At 56.2% G+C, this 21,496-nt stretch overlaps 1 protein-coding gene, 1 long non-coding RNA gene and 2 other non-coding genes across 4 annotated transcripts; 1 reads left to right on the top strand and 3 right to left on the bottom strand.

Annotated features, from left to right (window-relative positions):
- The first annotated feature begins 1,175 nt into the window (after positions 1-1,175).
- LOC102452865 (olfactory receptor 14C36-like) lies at positions 1,176-2,090 on the top strand. Its single transcript, XM_014569011.3, has one exon. The coding sequence runs from the start codon at positions 1,176-1,178 to the stop codon at positions 2,088-2,090; it is 915 nt and encodes a 304-aa protein (XP_014424497.2).
- A 7,718-nt stretch (positions 2,091-9,808) lies between these two features.
- On the bottom strand, positions 9,809-15,357 carry LOC102451157 (uncharacterized). The gene is made up of 4 exons (XR_012898108.1): positions 15,204-15,357; positions 13,683-13,805; positions 12,671-12,747; positions 9,809-11,148 (listed from the first exon to the last, which is right to left on the bottom strand). It is a non-coding gene; the product is annotated as an uncharacterized LOC102451157 (long non-coding RNA).
- Positions 11,629-11,775, bottom strand: LOC112544274 (small nucleolar RNA SNORA79). The gene has a single exon (XR_003087593.2). It is a non-coding gene; the product is annotated as a small nucleolar RNA SNORA79 (small nucleolar RNA).
- On the bottom strand, positions 12,929-13,006 carry LOC112544919 (small nucleolar RNA SNORD126). Its single transcript, XR_003088282.2, has one exon. It is a non-coding gene; the product is annotated as a small nucleolar RNA SNORD126 (small nucleolar RNA).
- Positions 15,358-21,496: the final 6,139 nt, after the last annotated feature.

Genomic DNA, 21,496 nt, shown 5'->3' on the forward strand with positions numbered 1-21,496 from the left:
AGATGCAAAGGACAGAGTAGATGCAATAACGCCTTCTGTCGACAGCACTCTGTCGACAAAAGGCATTATTCCTCGTAGAATGAGGTTTACCGCCATCGACAAAACTGCCGAGTTCTGTCCACATTATGTCGACAGAATTTGGCAGTAGTGCAGACGTAGGTATATTTTTGTCGACAAAACCCTGTAGTCTAGACACACCCAAAGGGCTCGTCTGCATTGGCCCCTTTTCCGGAAGGGCATGTTAATTTCACGAGTCGTAATAGGGAAATCCGCGGGGGATTTAAATATCCCCCGCGGCATTTAAATAAAAATGTCCGCCGCTTTTTTCCGGCTTTTAGAAAAGCCGGAAAAGAGCGTCTACACTGGCCCCGATCCTCCGGAAAAAGCGCCCTTTTCCAGAGGATCTTATTCCTACTTCTAAAAGCCGGAAAAAAGCGGCGGACATTTTTATTTAAATGCCGCGGGGGATATTTAAATCCCCCGCGCATTTCCCTATTACAACTCGTGAAATTAACATGCCCCTTCCGGAAAAGGGGCCAATGTAGACGTAGCCAAAGTGTCCTAATGACCATGGAGTGGCACCAATTCAAAGCAACACAGGCCATGACACGACGGAGAACTAGCTGGGTGGTGTTACTAGTCCATCAGCACACAGATGGAAATGGGATGGCGCAACTCAAAACAGAGGCAGCAGGACGTCTATACGGTGCTGCACTGGAATGTGATAGAGGAGCTGCCATGCAGGACGTTGAATCACTAGGTGTCACATTTCTCTGGAAAGTGGATTTCGGGCAGTGTCGGTATTTTAGTTCCATGCCTGTGTCTGGGGCTTGCTGTCCCCACCAAGAGGGAGCCCTCTCGGATACAGCTGTTGCATGGGGATTGTGCTTTGTTCCACCCTTCACGCACAATTTCATCTAGTCACATCCTGAGCCATCCCTTGATCTTCAGATGGTGAAAACGGTTGCAGTTCCATGGACTGAGGAGCCAGGCCAATGGACACCCATGTGGTAACTCAAAAGTCCTAGTGAGTAGCTGGGACGGGTGTTGTGGTTCGTGCACACCCACACCAGGAGATCTGCAGGGCATCGGGGCCGTTCCCCGTCTCACTCTAATCCCCACCTCTGTCTGTGCCCTTCCCTCTGCAGCCATCACACCCCTTGCTGAAGACGGAAATGCCCAACCGTACCACCGTGGCCGAGTTCCTGCTCCTGGGGTTCTCCGACGTGCGGGAGCTGCAGATTTTGCACGTGGTGCTGTTTCTGGTGCTTTACCTGGCAGCCCTGATGGGGAACCTTCTCATCATCACAGCCATCGTCTTAGACCATCGTCTTCACACCCCCATGTACTTCTTCCTGGTCAACCTGTCCATCCTGGACCTCGGTTCCCTCTCTGTCACCGTCCCCAAATCCATGGCCAACTCCCTTCTGGACACCAGGTCAATTTCCTACCCTGCCTGTGTCACCCAAGTCTTTCTCTTTATACTCTTCCTTGTAGCTGATCTTGCCTTGCTCACTGTCATGGCCTATGACCGATATGTCGCCATCTGCCACCCGCTGCACTACGAGAAAGTGATGAACAGGGGAGCTTGTGTTAACATGGCCGCCAGCGCCTGGCTTGCTGCTATCGTCAACTCTGCCCTGCACACCGGGAACACCTTCAGCCTACCCTTCTGCCAGGCCAACGACATCAACCAGTTCTTCTGCGAAATCCCCCAGCTCCTCAAGCTGGCCTGCTCCGACTCCTACCGCAGTGAAATTGGGCTTCTTGCCTTCAGTGCCTTTTTAGCTGTGAATTGCTTTGCTTTTATCCTTGTGTCGTATGTTCAGATCTTCAAAGCGGTGCTGAGAATCCCCTCGGAGCAGGGCCGGCACAAAGCCTTCTCCACCTGCCTTCCCCACCTCACTGTGGTCTCTCTGTTAATTTGCACGGGGTCCTTTGCCTACCTGAAATCCACCTCCAGCTCAGCAACAAAGCTGGATCTAGTGGTGGGTGTTCTCTACGCCGTGGTGCCTCCCATGGTGAATCCGGTCATCTACAGCCTGAGGAACAAGGAGATCAAAGCTGCGCTGAAGAAACTGTGGATTTAATTCACCAAAAACTAAAATGTCCGTCATCACTCCTTGACTGTGATTTCATTCTGAGTTTCCTTCTGAATACAATCAACTGGTCACCAGTTACCTTCATAAGAACACGGGCTGCAAACTTTTTATGAAGTGATGAAATCAAGACTAACTGCACGGATATTAACTGTGTTAATTTAGACTCACACTCGTGCAGAATCTAAGTGTCTCTCCATAAATCTTCCTGCAAACCTATCTCTCTGTCTTAGGGTATGTCTACACTAGCTTCTTAATTCAACCTAGGTAGGCAAATCAGGCCACTGGAGTTGCAAATGAAGCCCGGGATTTAAATATCCCAGGCTTTATTTGCATGTTCACGTTCGGTCGCCATTTTGAAATTTCACTAGCCCGAACTCAATGCCGAGCGGCTACACGCAGCAATGAAACATTAATTCGAACTAAGGACTTAGTTCGAATTAACTGTTACTCCTCATGGAATGGACTTAGTTCAAATTAACGTTTCACTGTCGCGTGTAGCCACGCGGCAGTTAGTTCAGGCTAGTGAAATTTCAAAATGGCGACCAGACAGGAACATGCAAATAAAGCCCGGGATATTTAAATCTCGTGCTTCATTTGCAACTCTCGTCGCCTGATTTGCCTATCTAGCTAAAATTAACGAGCTAGTGTAGACATACCCTTAGGGATTTACGCTGCAAACCTCACCGTGCTCTCTCAGCATGTTGCACAGAATATCCACCGCCACAGTGAAGTCACTAGTGGACTTCATGAAGTCTATGCTGCTTCTCCTTATTCGGGTTAAACATTGGGGGTGGGGGATGAGAGTTTGTGCGCTTGAATCTTTTTTATTTTGTTTCTTTTTATTGATTTGTTCGTGGACTTGTTTCTTTGTTCTAGATGACTTTTGGGAGTTAGGAATTTACATGAGTTGATCGAATGGGGACATCAGGGTTTTTAACATCTATTCAAGATATCGATGTCATAATATCTTCGAAGTTTTGCTTTCCCTTAGGATGAAGAATTAAAGTTTCTGGAGGTATCCGGACAGCTGAGTTCCTGTTCAAGTGACTATTTTAATACTGATGGAATTGTATTGTATTATTTAAGATGTGTTAGGGCAACTAGATCCTTCTATAAGTATGTGTACTCTCTTTTTTAAATAAATACATAAACAAATACTGTAATAAATAGCTTCAAGAAATCTCAGAAGCCAATGGTTAATTTTCACTATGAGTGAACACCTATGAATCGCCTAAAGCTAAATGTAGGGTTGAGTGCTTTTTGGGGGCAAGAGGAGTTAGGAATATAGATGCGATATTAAACTGGGCCTATTGCAATTAGATATACAGTTCGTAAGTACTGGCTATTGCCTAAAGTCACTAAGGAGACCAGTGGCAAAACAGTGAGCTAAGTCCGATGAGAGTTAGGTACATAAAATTATTTCGGGGATTGGGCCCAAATCAAGGTGTTTTGAATTTCTTTCTAGCACACTAAGGGTATGTCTAGACTTCATCCCTCTGTCGCCCGAGGGATGTAAATTAGATGTACCAAAATTGCTAACGAAGTGGGGATTTAAATATCCCGGGCTTCGTTAGAATAAAAATGGCCGCCGCTTTTTGCCGACGTGGCACTTTGCTGGCAAAAAGCGGCAGTCTAGATGGGGATAGGTCGGCAAGGAAAGACTGAAGCTAAAGCTCCCTCCTTTCTCCTCCATCAGTTTGCCTGAAAGTGTAGAGCGCTGACGAGGCTGGCGGCGCTGACGAGGCTGTCCTCTGGAGCTCCCTCCTTGCCACTGAGTCCTAAAAGCCGTCGATCAAGTCTAGATGCTGGACAATCCGCTGTCTTCCCTGGACTCTGCTCTCAAACGAGATCCCAGACAGACCCTCTCTTGAAAGGGACCAGCAACTCCATACCACCCCTAAACCGACATCCACCGTCGTCCACATGGACTATGACAGCTGTCGAGGTAGGTTTTCACTTGGTGCCCATCACCGGGGTATCTGAAGACCAAGGATCCGGGTGCCACTTGCCATGGGGGGAGGCAGTCGCTTGCCTCTCTTCACAGGAGCCTGCCTTTCTGATTTCGTTTCATCGAAAGCAGCAGGCGCGCTGAGGAGCAGGGCGTGCTCGCTCCAGAAAGCTGAACAGCTGGAGCTCTGCGTGTGTCGTTCAAACGGTCCAAACGCTCGACGTGGACACAGACACGTCAGCATAAAGGGGCTTCACGCCGGTGTAGTGAGGGGAATAAGCGACATCGGTGTCAGGCCCTTTTAGGAGGCTAGAACGACCCGCACTAGGAGTGGTGCTGGGACAATTACTGAGGCAGGAAGAAATACAGAAATGCAGCCCAGTGGGTGGGGGGCTCAGGGCAGAAACATGGGGACGTACAGGAGTCCGGGCAGGAGGCTGGGTGTGTGGAGGGGTCATGTCAGGGGCTTGAGAGGAATGAGGGGTTCAGGTAAGATGTGGGGTGCAGGGGTCAGGGCAGGCGGTTGGGGGCGAGGGGTACAGGAGTCAAGGCAGTAAGTTGGGTGTGGGGGGGGATAGGACAGGCGGTGGGGGGCTCAGGGCAAAGCGGGGGGTGCAGAAGTAAGGAGGGGTCGATGTGTTGGGGGCTCAGGGAGGGAGAGTGGGAGGCAGGGCAGTAGGATGAGTGTTGGGGGACGCAGGGAAGGGGACGCAGCCTCAGGGTCGAGGTTTGGGTGGGGGGAGTCTCAGGACGGGATGAGGGTCCCCGATTGAAACCAGAATCTCAGCTGACTGGCGCGCGCGGGAGCCGCACCCCGGCTGCTGTCGCCCCAGGGTCCAAGCCGAGGCAGCGTCAGGGCTGCTCCATTTACCTCCCCTGGAGAAACAACCTTCACGTCCTGAGCAAACAGCCGTTAGAGACGCAGCCGGGTGAATTGTGCCGGGGCAGGGACACACACTTCCACAAACAGCCCCCTGCATTGCAACGCGCCCCGCAACCCCCTCCTGCACACACACAAACACACACCCCCCGCATTGCAACACGCCCCGCAACCCCCTCCTGCACACACACAAACACACACCCCCGCATTGCAACACGCCCCGCAACCCCCTCCTGCACACACACAAACACACACCCCCCGCATTGCAACACGCCCCGCAACCCCCTCCTGCACACACACAAACACACACCCCCGCATTGCAACACGCCCCGCAACCCCCTCCTGCACACACACAAACACACACCCCCCGCATTGCAACACGCCCCGCAACCCCCTCCTGCACACACACAAACACACACCCCCGCATTGCAACACGCCCCGCAACCCCCTCCTGCACACACACAAACACACACCCCCCGCATTGCAACACGCCCCGCAACCCCCTCCTGCACACACACAAACACACACCCCCCGCATTGCAACGCGCCCCGCAACTCCCCTCCTGCACACACACAAACACACACCCCCTGCATTGCAACACGCCCCGCAACCCCCTCCTGCACACACACAAACACACACCCCCCGCATTGCAACGCGCCCCGCAACCCCCTCCTGCACACACACAAACACACACCCCCCGCATTGCAACGCGCCCCGCAACTCCCCTCCTGCACACACACAAACACACACCCCCTGCATTGCAAGGCGCCCTGCAACTCCCCTCCTGCACACACACAAACACACACCCCCTGCATTGCAAGGCGCCCTGCAACTCCCCTCCTGCACACACACAAACACACCCCCCGCATTGCAACGCGCCCCGCAACCCTCTCCTGCACACACACACACACCCCCGCATTGCAACACGCCCCGCAACCCCCTCCTGCACACACACAAACACACACCCCCGCATTGCAACACGCCCCGCAACTCCCCTCCTGCACACACACACACACCCCGCATTGCAACGCGCCCCGCAACCCCCTCCTGCACACACACAAACACACACCCCCGCATTGCAACACGCCCCGCAACTCCCCTCCTGCACACACACACACACCCCGCATTGCAACGCGCCCCGCAACCCCCTCCTGCACACACACAAACACACACCCCCGCATTGCAACACGCCCCGCAACCCTCTCCTGCACACACACACACACCCCCGCATTGCAACGCGCCCCGCAACTCCCCTCCTGCACACACACACACACACGCCCGCATTGCAACACGCCCCGCAACCCCCTCCTGCACACACACAAACACACACCCCCCGCATTGCAACGCGCCCCGCAACTCCCCTCCTGCACACACACACACACCCCGCATTGCAACGCGCCCCGCAACCCCCTCCTGCACACACACAAACACACACCCCCGCATTGCAACACGCCCCGCAACCCTCTCCTGCACACACACACACCCCCGCATTGCAACACGCCCCGCAACCCTCTCCTGCACACACACACACACCCCCCGCATTGCAACGCGCCCCGCAACTCCCCTCCTGCACACACACAAACACACCCCCCGCATTGCAACACGCCCCGCAACTCCCCTCCTGCACACACACAAACACACACCCCCGCATTGCAACACGCCCCGCAACCCTCTCCTGCACACACACAAACACACACCCCCGCATTGCAACACGCCCCGCAACCCTCTCCTGCACACACACAAACACACACCCCCCGCATTGCAACGCGCCCCGCAACCCCCTCCTGCACACACACAAACACACACCCCCCGCATTGCAACGCGCCCCGCAACTCCCCTCCTGCACACACACAAACACACACCCCCGCATTGCAACGCGCCCCGCAACCCTCTCCTGCACACAAACACACACACCCCGCATTGCAACGCGCCCCGCAACTCCCCTCCTGCACACACACACACACCCCCGCATTGCAACACGCCCCGCAACCCTCTCCTGCACACACACAAACACACACCCCCGCATTGCAACACGCCCCGCAACCCCCTCCTGCACACACACAAACACACACCCCCCGCACTGCAACACGCCCCGCAACTCCCCTCCTGCACACACACAAACACACACCCCCCGCATTGCAACGTGCCCCGCAACCCCCTCCTGCACACACACAAACACACACCCCCGCATTGCAACGCGCCCCGCAACTCCCCTCCTGCACACACACAAACACACACCCCCCGCATTGCAACACGCCCCGCAACCCCCTCCCGCACGCACACACACACCCGCCTCCTGCATTGCAACGCGCCCCGCAACCCCCTCCCGCACGCACACACCCGCCTCCTGCATTGCAACACGCCCCGCAACCCCCTCCCGCACGCACACACCCGCCTCCTGCATTGCAACACGCCCCGCAACCCCCTCCCGCACGCACACAAACACACACCCCCCGCACTGCAACACGCCCCGCAACCCCCTCCCGCACGCACACACACACCCGCCTCCTGCATTGCAACACGCCCCGCAACCCCCTCCCGCACACACACAAACACACACCCCCCGCACTGCAACGCGCCCCGCAACTCCCCTCCTGCACACACACACACACCCGCCTCCTGCATTGCAACACGCCCCGCAACCCCCCGCCTGCACGCACACACACACCCGCCTCCTGCATTGCAACACGCCCCGCAACCCCCCGCCTGCACGCACACACACACCCGCCTCCTGCATTGCAACACGCCCCGCAACTCCCCTCCTGCACACACACAAACACCCGCCTCCTGCATTGCAACGCGCCCCGCAACTCCCCTCCTGCACACACACAAACACACACCCCCCGCATTGCAACACGCCCCGCAACCCCTTCCCGCACGCACACACACACCCGCCTCCTGCATTGCAACACGCCCCGCAACCCCCTCCCGCACACACACACACACACACACCCCGCATTGCAACACGCCCCGCAATCCCTCCCGCACGCGCACACACACCCGCCTCCTGCATTGCAACACGCCCCGCAACCCCCTCCCGCACGCACGCACACACCCGCCTCCTGCATTGCAACACGCCCCGCAACCCCCTCCCGCACGCACACACACACCCGCCTCCTGCATTGCAACACGCCCCGCAACCCCTTCCCGCACGCACACACACACCCTCCTCCTGCATTGCAACACGCCCCGCAACTCCCCTCCTGCACACACACAAACACACACCCCACGCATTGCAACACGCCCGGCAACCCCCTCCTGCACACACACAAACACACACCCCCCGCACTGCAACGCGCCCCGCAACTCCCCTCCTGCACACACACAAACACACACCCCACGCATTGCAACACGCCCGGCAACCCCCCTCCTGCACACACACACCCGCCTCCTGCATTGCAACACGCCCCGCAACCCCCTCCCGCACGCACACACACACACACACACGCCCCTCCCCGCCCGGCATTGCAACGCGCCCTGCAACCCCCCTCCCGCACACACACACACACACACGCCCCTCCCCGCCCGGCATTGCAACGCGCCCTGCAACCCCCCTCCCGCACACACACACACACACACACACAAACACCTGCCTCCTGCATTGCAGCACGCCCTGCAACCCCCCTCCCGCATGCACACAAACACCCCCCCCGCATTGCAATGTGCCCTGCAACCCTCTCCCGCACACACACACAAACACCCCCCCCTGCATTGCAACGCGCCCCACAACCCCCCTCCCATACACACACACACACACACACACACAAACACCTGCCCCCTGCATTGCAACGTGCCCTGCAAACACCCCCCTGCATGTCAACGCGCCCCCGCCCCGCAAACACCCCTCCCCCGCATTGCAATGCACCCCGCCCCACCCCACAAACACACACTGTAGCATTGCAACGCGCCCTGCCCCACAAACACCCACCTGCTTTGCAACCCCCCCCCCTCCAAGCACACAGCCGTTGCAATGCAAATCAGCGGCTTGGGGGAGGGCTAAGTCAGCCCCTGTCTTGCGACCCCCCCAGCCCTGCACTGCTTTGCACCCCCCGCACCGCTCACACGCTACTTGAATTGAGTCACACGCCCCCTCCCCATTTACCAGCCCCCTATCACTTAGCCCGGCTCCCCCCACTGCCCCCTCCTGGGACCCCTTTCGGATCCCGGCCCTGCCCCAGTTTTTCCAGGCTTGTCCCTTGGGTAGTCTGCGTGGGCGCTGCTGGCTGCCCGGTGCCACGGCCCATCCCCAGCCCAGCTGCCTGCGGGTTTTATAGCCCTACCCATCTCCCAGCCGGCCTGCTTTGACTCCCCCCTCCCCAGCCCGTCTGAAGTGGCCCCTGTCCCATGGGGCTGGCTGGGCTCCGCTCCCCCCCAGGCGCTGCGCCCTGGCTCCGGGCACCTGGCCCTGCGACGATGCTCTTGCTTGGCCCGGCCCTGCCAGGCCACAAATGTCACAGTGGTTCACATCCGCTCTCCCCCGCCCCCCTCCTTGTCTTCATGCCCCACTCGGGCTCGCTCCGCTACTGCTGGGATCCCTGCCTCAGTTTACCCCCCACCTGCCCAGCCCTCCCCATGCCACTCAGCCCCCTCCTTCCTAGAACCCACACTTACAGACCCCTCCCCCCGGCCTGCTCTCCCCCCTCTGCCACCCCCACTACAGGGTCCAACGAGAACGAGAGACCAAGATGCAGAAGATCAAATTTTCCTTCTTTTTTTTTTCCTAATTGTATTTCTGGGAGAATGTGCAGCCTATTGCCAAAGGTCGCTTGACACAGCGCACAAATCCCCGGGCTGCGAGAGATCAGAGGCGACCCTGCCTCTCCCCCTGCGGGGCGCAAACATTGTAAGTCCTGGTGAAAGCAGGGGATAAATAACGAGTGAAAGTAACAACTGAATTTTAATTGGGGAGGGGGAAAGAACGGCAAAGGCCAGGATGGACCATACACAGTTGGTAACACACGCACTCATGGACACAGGCATAGCTATAGGAGCAAAAACACCCCTCTCCAGAGCTGTGTGTGTACACCCACATCCGGCTGTGCATCCCCTGGCATTCAGAGAGAGACGCACACGGCAAGCGCCACCCTCGTGTGTAGCTGTGTGCATACTCAAGAGTGAAAGATACACCAACGTACACATTCAAACGCCTGGCCTCTGTCGACACTCGCGCTTTCTTGTGCCAGACATAAGCAAATGAGGTTAAGCGTGGACTATCACCGAGCCTCATTTGCATACCTAATGAGCAGCCATTTTTGCCGAAGAGGCTCTTGCGCCAGAAGCTGTCTACACTGCTCCTCCGTGCGCAAGAAACCCCCTCTTGCGCAACGCCGCTCTTCCTGAAAAGTAATGGGCGCGACGGCGTTGCGCAAGAGGGGTTTTGTCGCGCAAGACGGGGCAGGGTAGACAGAGCCTTGTGGCGCCAGAGCCTCTTCTGCAAAAACAGCAGCTCATTAGGTATGCAAATGAGACTCAGCGATAGTCCCCGCTTTGCCCCATTTGCATAGTTCTGGCGCAAAAAAGCCGCAAGAGTAGACATAGCCATATTGACTTACACACATCGACAACACCCAATATCTGCATTTATACGAACGCACGAAGAGCGTGACCCGCGTACATGCGCAGAGGCAAAGACACAACAGGATACACACCCAGATTTGCACGCATGGACACACAAATGTGTGACCCAGTAAGCAGCGTACAACGGAGCCAGACCCGGATCTTCAAAGGCAGGGAGGTGCCTTTGATCACAGGATGTCAGTTTCACAACCTGAAAGGGACCATCCCAGGATGGGAGAGGTTTACCGACTGTCGGTGACAGGTCAGGACAACGGAATTGACAATCAGACCTGTAGCCAGGGAAGTACAGCCTAGCATGAGAGGACAAGGCAATCTGCGGTAACAATCAGAGGGCTACTGCATTACAATAGAAACGCCCCAATTCTGAGACGAATCGCAGCCCAGACAATTCGCGTTTTCGTTCTTTCCCCCATCCCCAGAAGGGCTGAATTTCCAAAGGCAGCGACATCCTCTTGGTCTCGTAGGCCCTGCTAGCTCCGGGATGTGGCTCCAGCTCTTTGCTGGGAGAGGCGACGGTGAAGAAGCTGTTGCTGGATTCGCCCGCAGGTGGGGATGTGGCAAAGAAGGGTTTGAAGTGGAAGTCTCCCTCCCCACACCTGCTCCAGACAGGTGTGGAGTCCCGGGGTACCTGGCAGCATTACCTAGGAAGGGGAAGTCAGAGAGTCAGTTGGATGCTGGAGTCTCTACATCCGTGACCACCCTAGTGTGACAATCTGGGAATTGAGCAAAGTCTCCAATCGAAGACCATGTGGGACCACGGTCTGATTTAAATGCGGGGGCTACGTTTGGGATCGTCACAAGAAACGGCGAGATCTGGAGGCCTGACCCCTGCAGGCCTAATTCTATCAATCTGGACTCAAACCTTTTAACGATGCGAGAGCCACTGGAGGGAAACAAAGGCCGATGCTCAAGAATTCTGACCTACACATTGAGAGTTGCTTACACAGTCGTGGGGTTCTTACAGCGCCGTTGTCCTTCTGGATCTGTAGCCTTTATGGCCATTGGTTCCCGCTTTTCCGTGACCCCTTGAAAAATGTCCCCTTTTGAAAAGCACAGCAAGTACCCAGAGACGGACAGTAAAGGTTGTGGCTTTTTTTTGTGCCCGCTTTCTGTCCCTGAAAGAGTGTCTGACCCCGCAAAATTCAGAAGGTGCCACCGGACGGCCAACCCATCCAAGGGCACTCTGAGTGAAGAAAGGCCACGTTTAATCTGCGATGACACAAAATCCCGCTGCCCATGGCTCGCGGCAGCAAGAGGAACGGTCATCACGGCCGCTCTCCCTGAAACGAGCAGCTCTGAGAGCAGAGAGAGAGAGAGAGAGAGAGAAAATACCCCATGAATTTCCCCATAGAACAATCTTTTCCTAAGCCATCTCCTCATAGAATCATAGGACTGGAAGGGACCTCGAGAGGTCATCGAGTCCAGCCCCCCGCCCTCAAGGCAGGACCAAGCTCCGTCTGCACCATCCCTGACAGATGTCTATCTAACCTGTTCTTAAATATCTCCAGAGAGGGAAATTCCACCACCTCCCTTGGCAATTTATTCCAATATTTGACCACCCTGACAGGCAGGAATTTTTTCCTAATGTCCAATCTAAACCTCCCCTGCTGCACTTTAAGCCCATTTACTCCTTGTCCTGTCCTCAGTAACCAAGAGGAACAAATTTTCTCCTTCCTCCTTGTGACACCCTTTTAGATATTTGAAAACCGCTATCATGTCCCCCCTTAATCTTCTTTTTTCCAAACTAAACAAGCCCAGTTCATGAAGCCTGGCTTCATAGGTCATGTTCTCTAAACCTTTAATCATTCTTGTCGCTCTTCTCTGGACCCTTTCCAATTTCTCCACATCTTTCTTGAAATGTGGCGCCCAGAACTGGACACTCGAGTCCTGCAGGAGGGAGTTCCCATGCACGTGTGCAGACAGGTACGGCTTCCTGCAAGCATCTGTGACGGCAGACTTGGCAGTGTTTGGAAGATCAGTTCACGACTGTCACTGAATGGGGAACGCATGGGACACTCTACACCAGATCTTTGTTCATTTCTATGTCTGCTACCTTGGCCCCTTCCTTGGCCCATGCCCTCCCCACCTGATTACATTAGCCAGGGTACCAATAAGGGGTCACGCTAAGACACTGGACGGATACGAACTTCCAGCAGCTCTTACTTGGATTCTGTATAGGAATCACAGATGTAAGTCAGGAGAAGCAAAACCAGCCAATCTTGTCTCAAGAGTTCCTGCCCCTACAGAAACAAGGAGGGAATATTTCCAGGTCATGACAAAAAGGAGAAAAAAGAAGCCACCAACTGCATGGAAAACGATTCCTTGCATCTACCTCCCTCCTCCACGTGCACAGAAATCAGAGCCACGTTTCTGACGAAAGTCTGCACGGATCGGCTACTTCTCCCTACTGTCTGGGGCACTGGTCTGCTCAGGGCATGTGTGTAATCAGGGTAGATCAGGTGAAACACGGACTGAACATGCAGTTCATCACAGCAGACCCTGCAAGGGGCTATGTTGTGTGCACCCCCCCCCCCCCCAGAAACCCCCAAAGGGGTGGAGAATTTTAGCTGCTTCCTTACCCAACTTCCTGGGTCGTCCTGGCTTCCCGTGCAACACGATAAAACCCAGGCCTGCATAAACAGGGGAGCAGTCAGAGGTGATTTTATCCCTGGGCAAGGCGCTGGTGAATTGGATACCGGACTGTGGTTTCTAGTCTTGGTAGCCAGATTTTACAACGGATGCGGAACAACTGGAGACAGATGCCTTTCTAGGAGGGATGTTTCAATGCAACACACATTAGCAGGATCCCTGTGTGAAATTCGCTGGCCTGTATTAAACTGGAGCTCAGTCTAGGTAACGTAACGATTCCTTCCGGCTCTCAGTAAGGGGATAGGAGCAGCTTTTAAGGCAGGCATCATTTCTGATTGGGGGCGGGGCCACTCCAAGATTTTAGAAAGTGGTCAACAGCTGCATTTCTCTCCGGAGAGGGTGCAGGGTCTGGAACGGAGGGCGCGTGCAGAAGGGAGCTCGGGATGCAGGGAAAGCGGCTTCCCGGGCAGACCGGCTCCCCCCTGCTCCGTGCTGATCTCTGGCTGCTTCCCAGTCCCCCCACAGAGATCAGAGCAAGCCCCGAGACGCCCTTTCTGCAAGGCCCTCCACAGCTGCAGCCCCTTACCCCTCTGTCCTGGGTGCCCAGGGCCGGGATGTTTCACAGCCGCCCATTTTCAAGGTTCAGTCGCTCATCGGATCCACTTCAGCCCCAATCGTTGTGTGGGGGCGGGGAGTCCCTCTCCATCGTCTGAAACAGGCAGAGGAACATTGGTAAGAGCGTGTCCAACCCAGCCTCTTCCTATGCCCTGCTGCTGAGATCACAGCTGGTATCTAAGCCCAGGCCCCCAGCCCGCTCCCTGGGGATGTACCTAAGCAGAGAGCTCACTCTACCCAAGGCAGCAGGACTAGCCGGAAGTCACTCTGGGGTGCAGAGAGGCAGCCAGAGCAAAGGGAAGGAGGAGAAGGGAGGGGAACATTGTAGCAGACACCCGGACAAGGCCCATGTCTGCAAGAGTTTGCCTGGTCTTCTGGGTTCGCATCACCCTTCCCTGAGCCCGTTACTGCCCTGACTCAGCCGCCGGAGGGTCTCCTTGCAGCTCCAAGCCAGGGCCGGGCAGGGACCCCCTCTGTGGGAGCAGGGCTGCGGGCAGCCCATAACTTGCTTTCCCCCTAGGACCTCTCACCCCAGATTTCAGAGCATTTTGTAGTTAGCCAATCACGCCTTGCACGCGTCCTAGGACCGATCACTCACATGGGGCAGTGGGGAAACTGAGGCAGGAGCGAAGTGCCTTGCTCAAGGTCACTCCGGGGACAGGTCAGAGCTAGTGATGGCCCGTTGCCCTGACTCCCGGCCCACTTGTGAAAAAGGGGGGCTGGATGGCATGTGGGGCAGGGCCTAGGGGCACTATGCAGGCAGGCAGGAGGCCAAAAGGGGTTCAGGGCAGCCCCTGAACTCAGCACGTGTGTCAAAGCCGCTGCACTTCCCCTCTGGTCACCGAGCCTCCGCACATCACCACGCGGGGAGAAAACCGGAGCAAAACGCGCCCCAGCCCCAGAGACTGGGTCACTGGACCCTTCACTGCAGCCGCCTCTCTGAACCCCCAGTCCAGCCCCTCCCAGCAGAGCGCCCCTCCCTCCCCTGCCCTGTGGGGCGCACACAGCCCTGCGCACAACACACCCGCTGTTGAACTGGGGTGGGTGCAGCAGGAGGGGGGGTCCCAGGACTCTGCCCGCCCCTCCCGAGCTGGGAGCAGGATCAAGGCGATTGCAAAGCAGCATCAAAGCCCCCAGAGCCCTCTGGGTGCACAAGGCACCTGGGGGGGAAGCAGCGATCAATTTCCTGCAGGCAGGCTGCAGGCCAGGCATCTCGGAGCCCACCAGCCCGGTGCACCCGGGGCCTCTGCCTTGAGTGGGGGCTTCGCACCCCACAGCCCAGGCTGAGTTCACAGCCCATCCCCCCTGCCTTGGCTTAAAGGGCTGGGGGGGGGGGGGGCTGAATCCAGCAGCCCCAGGGCCAACCCCCATGCAACCCCCCCCCCCCGCAGCAGATCCAGTTTGGCCACATTCATTCCAGCCCCCGCACAGGGGCGGATGCGCAAAACGAAACCCCGATGCGCAAAGGATTCGCGCAGCGCTGGCAACTCACCCAGCTCGCTGCTCGGAGAGGCCCTGGCAAGAGGCAGGAAGCAGCATGGCCAGGTGAAAAGACACAAATGAGAGGAAGGGGGAGGCGGGACAGGAAGGAAAGCCGCTTTGCAATTGGCCAAGAGCCTAGCTCAGCCTCTCTCATGTGCTGAAAATCAAGACCGGATGCAGAGGCCTCAAGCCAAGTAGCAGAAGTGGCTGTAGGAAAATGAGACCCAGAAATAGACCAGAGAGATCCTGGTTGCATAGGGGCAGTCCAGACATGGGAGGTTTTTTCTTGTCTAGGCGCTATTCCCCCTTCCCCACCTCGCTATTTAGCAATTGCTCAGCCTAGGGAGAAGTCAGGGCCTTTCTGTGAAACCTCTCTGCCTTGGGAATGCAATCCTGGGCGCAAAGTTTACAAAGCACAGGCGGGATTTTCCCAGTTACTGGCCGGACATTTCTAAAGGGGCCCGCCGGGTCCAACATGCCTAGAAATCAGCCCGACTTAAGGGGCAAAATCAGAGTTTAGAAACCCAACTTCAGGCGCTTGGTTCTGAAAAATGAGGCCTGGAATTTTGATCCGCTCCCAGCTCATTACAATTCGTATAATGTCAATAAAAAAATTCACCTTTATCTAGTCGTAGGTATTTTCTATATTCTGAAGTCTGGAAAATACACGGAGACGCTGGCAGTAGAGAGCCACACGTCTAAAGGCCGTTTAAGTGCCTAAGGATGCTGAAAAACACTTTGTGGGATTTTTTTAAAAATTCCTAAATACCTAATTTCCATAGTTCCCTCATTCCCTCACAGAAGCAGGCAGTACAATCCATCCTGGAGAGAGGGGGCTCGGAGCCAAGGACCCTGCCCCCCAAGCCAGCAGAGAGACACTCACACTCAGCAGCCACCCCCTCCCCCCCCCCACACACACACACCTTTGTTCTGCTTCCCAGGGAAAAAGTGTCACCCGGTCTCCTCCCCTCCCCCCCAAAACTCAGGTTATGAAGGGCCTGTAACTCTGTGTACATGCACCAACGTTCCCATCACCATCTTGCTATTGGTGCATTGCCCAGGGAAACTGAGGCACGCACACACAGGGTTACTACAGGCTAGTAGAAACCACACAGTCATCGACTCAGAGAATCACAGAGCTGGAAGAGATCTCAGGGGTCATCAAGCCCAGCCCCCTGCCCAAGGCAGGACCAATCCCAACTAAATCAACCCAGCCAGGGTTTGGTCAAGCTGAGACTTAAACACCTCTAGGGATGGAGACTCCACTACTTCCCTAGGGAACCCAGCCCAGCGCTTCCCCACCCTCCTAAGGAAAGAGTTTTTCCTAATATCCAACCTGGACCTCTCCCACCACAACTTGAGCCCATTGCTCCTCGTTCTGCATCTGTCCCCACTGAGAACAGCCTCTCCCCAACCTCCCTGGAACCCCCCTTCAGGAAGTTGCAGGCTGCTCTCAAATCCCCCCTCACTCTGCTCTTCTGCAGACTGAACAAACCCAAATCCCTCAGCCTCTCCTCATAGGTCATATGCTCCAGCCCCCTCATCATTTTGGTCGCCCTCTGCTGGACCCTCTCCAATGCGTCCACGTCCTTTCTGTAGTGGGGGGCCCAGAACTGGACACAATACTCCAGATGTGACCTCCCCAGAGCCAAATAAAGGGGAATAATCACTTCTCTGGATCTGCTAGGTTGTATATTAGGAAAAACTATTTCCCTAGGAGGGTGGGGAAGCGCTGGGCTGGGTTCCCTAGGGAAGTAGTGGGGTCTCCATCCCTAGAGGGGTTTAAGTCTCGGCTTGCTGAAGCCCTGCCCGGGTTGATTGAGTTGGGTTGGTCCTGCCTTGGACCATAACCTGATGACCCTCTGAGGTCTCTTCCAGCTCTGTGGTTCTAGGATCCTATTAGCCAAGTTGGCCAGGCATGCAACCCCCCTATTCCGGATGTCTGGCTGCGAGAAACAGGGACTGGATGGTAGGCGATGGGTCATCCAGTGCTTGGCCTGGCTTGTGCAATCCCTCTGGCCCTGGCCACCAGCAGCCGACAGGACCCTGGCCTAGACGGACCGTTCGTCCGAGCCGGTGTGGCCGTTCTGCTCTCCGGCAGGGCACGGTGGGTGTTTTCACAGCCAGGGACATTCACGTCCATTTTAACCACACAGCCCGTGGGCTGTTGCCTCTGACTCCGGCTGCCAGTCTCACAGGCCCGGCAGGAGGGAGCAAGGGCCTGTCTGTCCGTGGTGGGTGAGTGCTTGACTTGACGGGCGCTGACGTGTCTATAGATCTGACCCCAGATCTGGCAGGGCGGCTGTCCCACATGACGGCACCCTGCTCCGTGTAATGGAAACATTAATTTCACTGTCTCTCGTGAAGGACACCGATAACAAATAGGAACTCCTTGCTTCGTGAGCTGCTTGTTAAAACCATCCCTCTGAGCAACACACTTACGCAAACGAAATCTCTCCAAGTAGCCCGGCTAACGAGCGGGACTCTGTAGGGATTGACGGGAGGATGCACAAGTCGTTAGAACGCCGCCGGCCTTAATCAGCGCTCTGAGGAGAGTCGCGCTCGGCTGGGAGCCGCGCCCGGCCGGGGAGCCGACAAACCTCGCCCGCAATTAAGAAGCAAAGTTGCCGGGTGTTTAAGTGGGTCCCATGGGGGGTCGTTAGCCGGGCGCGTTGCTGGGCGATGCGGGGGGCAGGCCCAGGGGGCTGATCAGGGAGGAGAGTCAGAGGCGCTGAGCGGAGTTAGGCCGGGGAAGGGGCCGGTTGGTTTCGGTGGCCAGTCGCCCCGGCTGTGGGCAGTGACGGGGTCAGGCCTGCGAGGCCCTTTGGGAGGCGATTCCTTCGCTCCCCCCCGGCCCGGCCTAGCGAGGGGGGTGGATTGTGGGAAAACAAATTGTAAACAGACCGGAGAGTCCCCCGGGTCCGCCAGGCAGCCCGGCTGCAGGGAGAGAGGCAGGGATCAGCCAACGTACCTGGGTCGTGACCGGCTTTGCTGGGCTGCCCCCGGCCCCCAGTTCGCCCCTCGGCCCTGCCCCACAGCCCCTCCCCACAGTGCCCGGTCTGCCCCCACCGCACAGCTCTGCCAGTGCCCCTGAATCCCACATCGCCACCTCCTGCCATCCCGGCCCTGGGCTCCTGCCGCCCCTCACGCCGTGTGAACCCGGACTTGTAACTGGAGCAGTGACTTGGTCCCTGGGACAGGGCGTCTGCCCCACTCTGGCCCTGTGAGGGTCACACGCAGCCAGGGGAGGGGGCGGAGAGCGGAGCCCCCCAGTGGGGCCGGGACAGCCAGTTCGGGCCCAGCTGGGCTGCAGGGATAAGGGCTCGGGGAGGGGCGCAGACGGACACACTCTGGCAGGGGACAGGAGGCTGGAGGCTTCCTGAGATGGGGCAGGGCTGGGGAGAGGCCGGCAGGGCTGGGTGGGGGGGCTCTGCCCAGGCCTCCCTCCCAGGCTGCAGGGCTGGAGGTGAGGCCTGAGGGCACTAGGGCTGTGGGGGGGGGGGGGGGACAGCAGGTCCCCTCCCCTTGCCAATGCGGAGTGGCCCTGTCAGACCCAATTGACCCCGAGGCAGGGCCTAGCTGGTCCTGGCCGTGGGTCGGAGGGAGGGCGGGGGTAGGAGGGTTGGGGATTCCCTGAGGGGTGAACCCCAGAGTCCGGGGCACCACCCTCTGATCCCTTAGGCCCCAGCCCGTCACAGGAAGGCCCACCCTTGGGGGCAGCGTATCTGGGGTCAAGCAGGATACATGACCGGAGGGAAAGGGTGTCATGAGGCTCCTCGAATAACCCTTCCCGCCACTCTCTACAAATCAGGAAAGGTTTTGCCTCCACAGGACTGCCTCGAGATCAGATTTGACCAATCAGGGGGGCAGTTGTGTGGGCAGGCTGACCCACCGAGAAGTGGGTCATGTGACCCCTCTAAGAACTTCCCCCGTTGCCCTCTACCAATCAGGAAGGGTTTTGCTCCTGTAGACCAACCTGAGAGCCTATTTGACCGATTGAGAGGGGTAGTTCTGGGACCGGTTGACCTGCCCAGAAGTGGTTCATGTGACCCCTCTAAGAACTTCCTCCACCACTCTCTATCAATGAGGAAGGTTTTTGTCTCCATAGGCTTGCCCCAAGAGTTGACTTGATCAATCGGGGGCAGTTCCAGGGGCAGGTTGACCCACCCCAAAGTGGGTCATGTGACCCTTCTAAGAACTTCCCCCACCACCATCTATCAACCAGGAAGATTTTTGTCCCCATAGGATTGCCCCAAGAGTTGATTTGACCAATCAGGGGCAGTTCCAGGGGCAGGTTGACCCACCCCAAAGTGGGTCATGTGACCCTTCTAAGAACTTCCCCCACCACCATCTATCAACCAGGAAGATTTTTGTCCCCATAGGATTGCTCCAAGAGTTGATTTGACCAATCAGGGGCAGTTCCAGGGGCAGGTTGACCCACCCCAAAGTGGGTCATGTGACCCTTCTAAGAACTTCCCCCACCACCATCTATCAACCAGGAAGATTTTTGTCCCCATAGGATTGCCCCAAGAGTTGATTTGACCAATCGGGGCAGTTCCAGGGGCAGGTTGACCCACCCCAAAGTGGGTCATATGCCCCCTCTAAGAACTTCTCCCACCACTCTCTATCAATGAGGAAGGTTTTTGTCCCCATAGGATTACCCCAAAAGTTGATTTGACCAATTGGGGGCAGTTGCGGGTGCAGGTTGACCCACCCCAAAATGGGTCATGTGACCCCGCTAAGAACTTCCCCCGCCACCCTCTATCAATCAGCGCATAGCACTCTCCCCAGAAGTTCCAGCTCCACACAAAAGAGGCCATCTTGTTCCAAAACCACGTGTTCAGAAATCGTGGAAACGCTGAGAGGAAACATGGACTCCTTCACCATTCCCGCCAGAATGTTGGACTTTATTTTAGTGCCGAGGGCCTTGGACCGCATGCGGAGAAAGCGCTACATCTGTGCCGTTCTGAGGAGGAGGCAGAAGCCAAAGGGAGCCCTTTGGCCCAGCCACTGGTGGATACAACAGAATCCAAACCCCAAACCTAACGACTTACGAGGTAGCCTGACAAGCTGATTGGTCTCTCATTGTCCATCCCTGTGGAAGAAGGCAACTGCAGCTTGCAGGAGTCACCAGAGAACAAGGTGAATGGAAGAGGAGTCAAACAAGTAAATGAAAGATCGAGGTGAGGGCACCACGGCGAGCCCCGCTCGCCAGCCGCGCTGTCCGGCGTTCTGCGCATGTGCAGATCTCCGGATCCGGCTCTTCTGGGTTGTAATCTACTCGCTACTTGCCAAAGATTGTCGAGCCCTTATAATGGGGGTTAGGAACTTACCCGGGGTTGTGTGAATCTAACACCCAGCAGCAGGCGCGTACTCTCTTTTTGACACTCTCTCAACAGCTTGACGATGTCGTTTTAGAGGCCTTTGAGAAGCTGCACCTGGGTTGTCCTGCGGGCGTGAATCTATCTCGCGTCAGCTGGTTTTGCTCGTGTCAACGCGTGGATCTCGAGGCCTAAAGGACAAAGTGGAAGAATGAATCAGCTCGGGTTGCCTATTGGTGATGACGGGGGCGTGTCACGCTGCCCATGTTCCAGATGGCCGTAAAAGCGTGTGTCAAACCAGCAGCGAGGAGTCCTGTGGCACCTTATAGACTAACAGAACTGTAGGAGCATAAATTTTCATGGGCAAAGACCCACTTCGTCAGATGCATGTAGTGCAGGCATGTCCAAAGTTCGCCCCACGGGCCAATTGCGGCCCGTGTTCCGGTTTAATACGGCCCCACAGGTAATCTGGCAATATCTATCTTTTATGGCCCCCAACGAATCCATATGTATTGAGATGAATACATTGTAAAATCTCAGTTAATGTCAGTTGGTCTAAATCAGTTATAAATATATTTGGATACAACATGTAGACTTGGTGTTATGTTCCTGTTCATATTTTTTGAACTTAAAAGTTGACAGACAACCTTTATTACCAATAATATGTAATGTACTTTACAATGTTCCTGACATATATTTCAGCTTCTTGGATTTTTTTTTCATCTGGCCTTCAGATATGAAAGGCCGAGTGATTTAACACCTGTTTAGATTTGTCATCCATGTGACGCAATGAAAAGTATGCCGTGTGCAATAAACGTCGCATAAAATAGTTAATTTGCATTTAATTTTAATGGTTCAAAGAATGTCAGGCAACATGGTCGGCCCTCACGCATGTTCACTTCATCAAATCTGGCCCTCTTTGAAAAAAGTTTGGACTCCCCTGATGTAGTGGAAATTTCCAGAGGCAGGTATAAATATGCAG

Source organism: Pelodiscus sinensis, chromosome 30, assembly GCF_049634645.1.
Source record: "Pelodiscus sinensis isolate JC-2024 chromosome 30, ASM4963464v1, whole genome shotgun sequence".
In the NCBI taxonomy this organism is placed as follows: Eukaryota; Metazoa; Chordata; order Testudines; family Trionychidae; genus Pelodiscus; species Pelodiscus sinensis.

Bases quoted from the DNA above. Each gene is read 5' to 3' on its own strand.
- LOC102452865 (XM_014569011.3), top strand. From the start codon at position 1,176: ATGCCCAACCGTACCACCGTGGCCGAGTTCCTGCTCCTGGGGTTCTCC.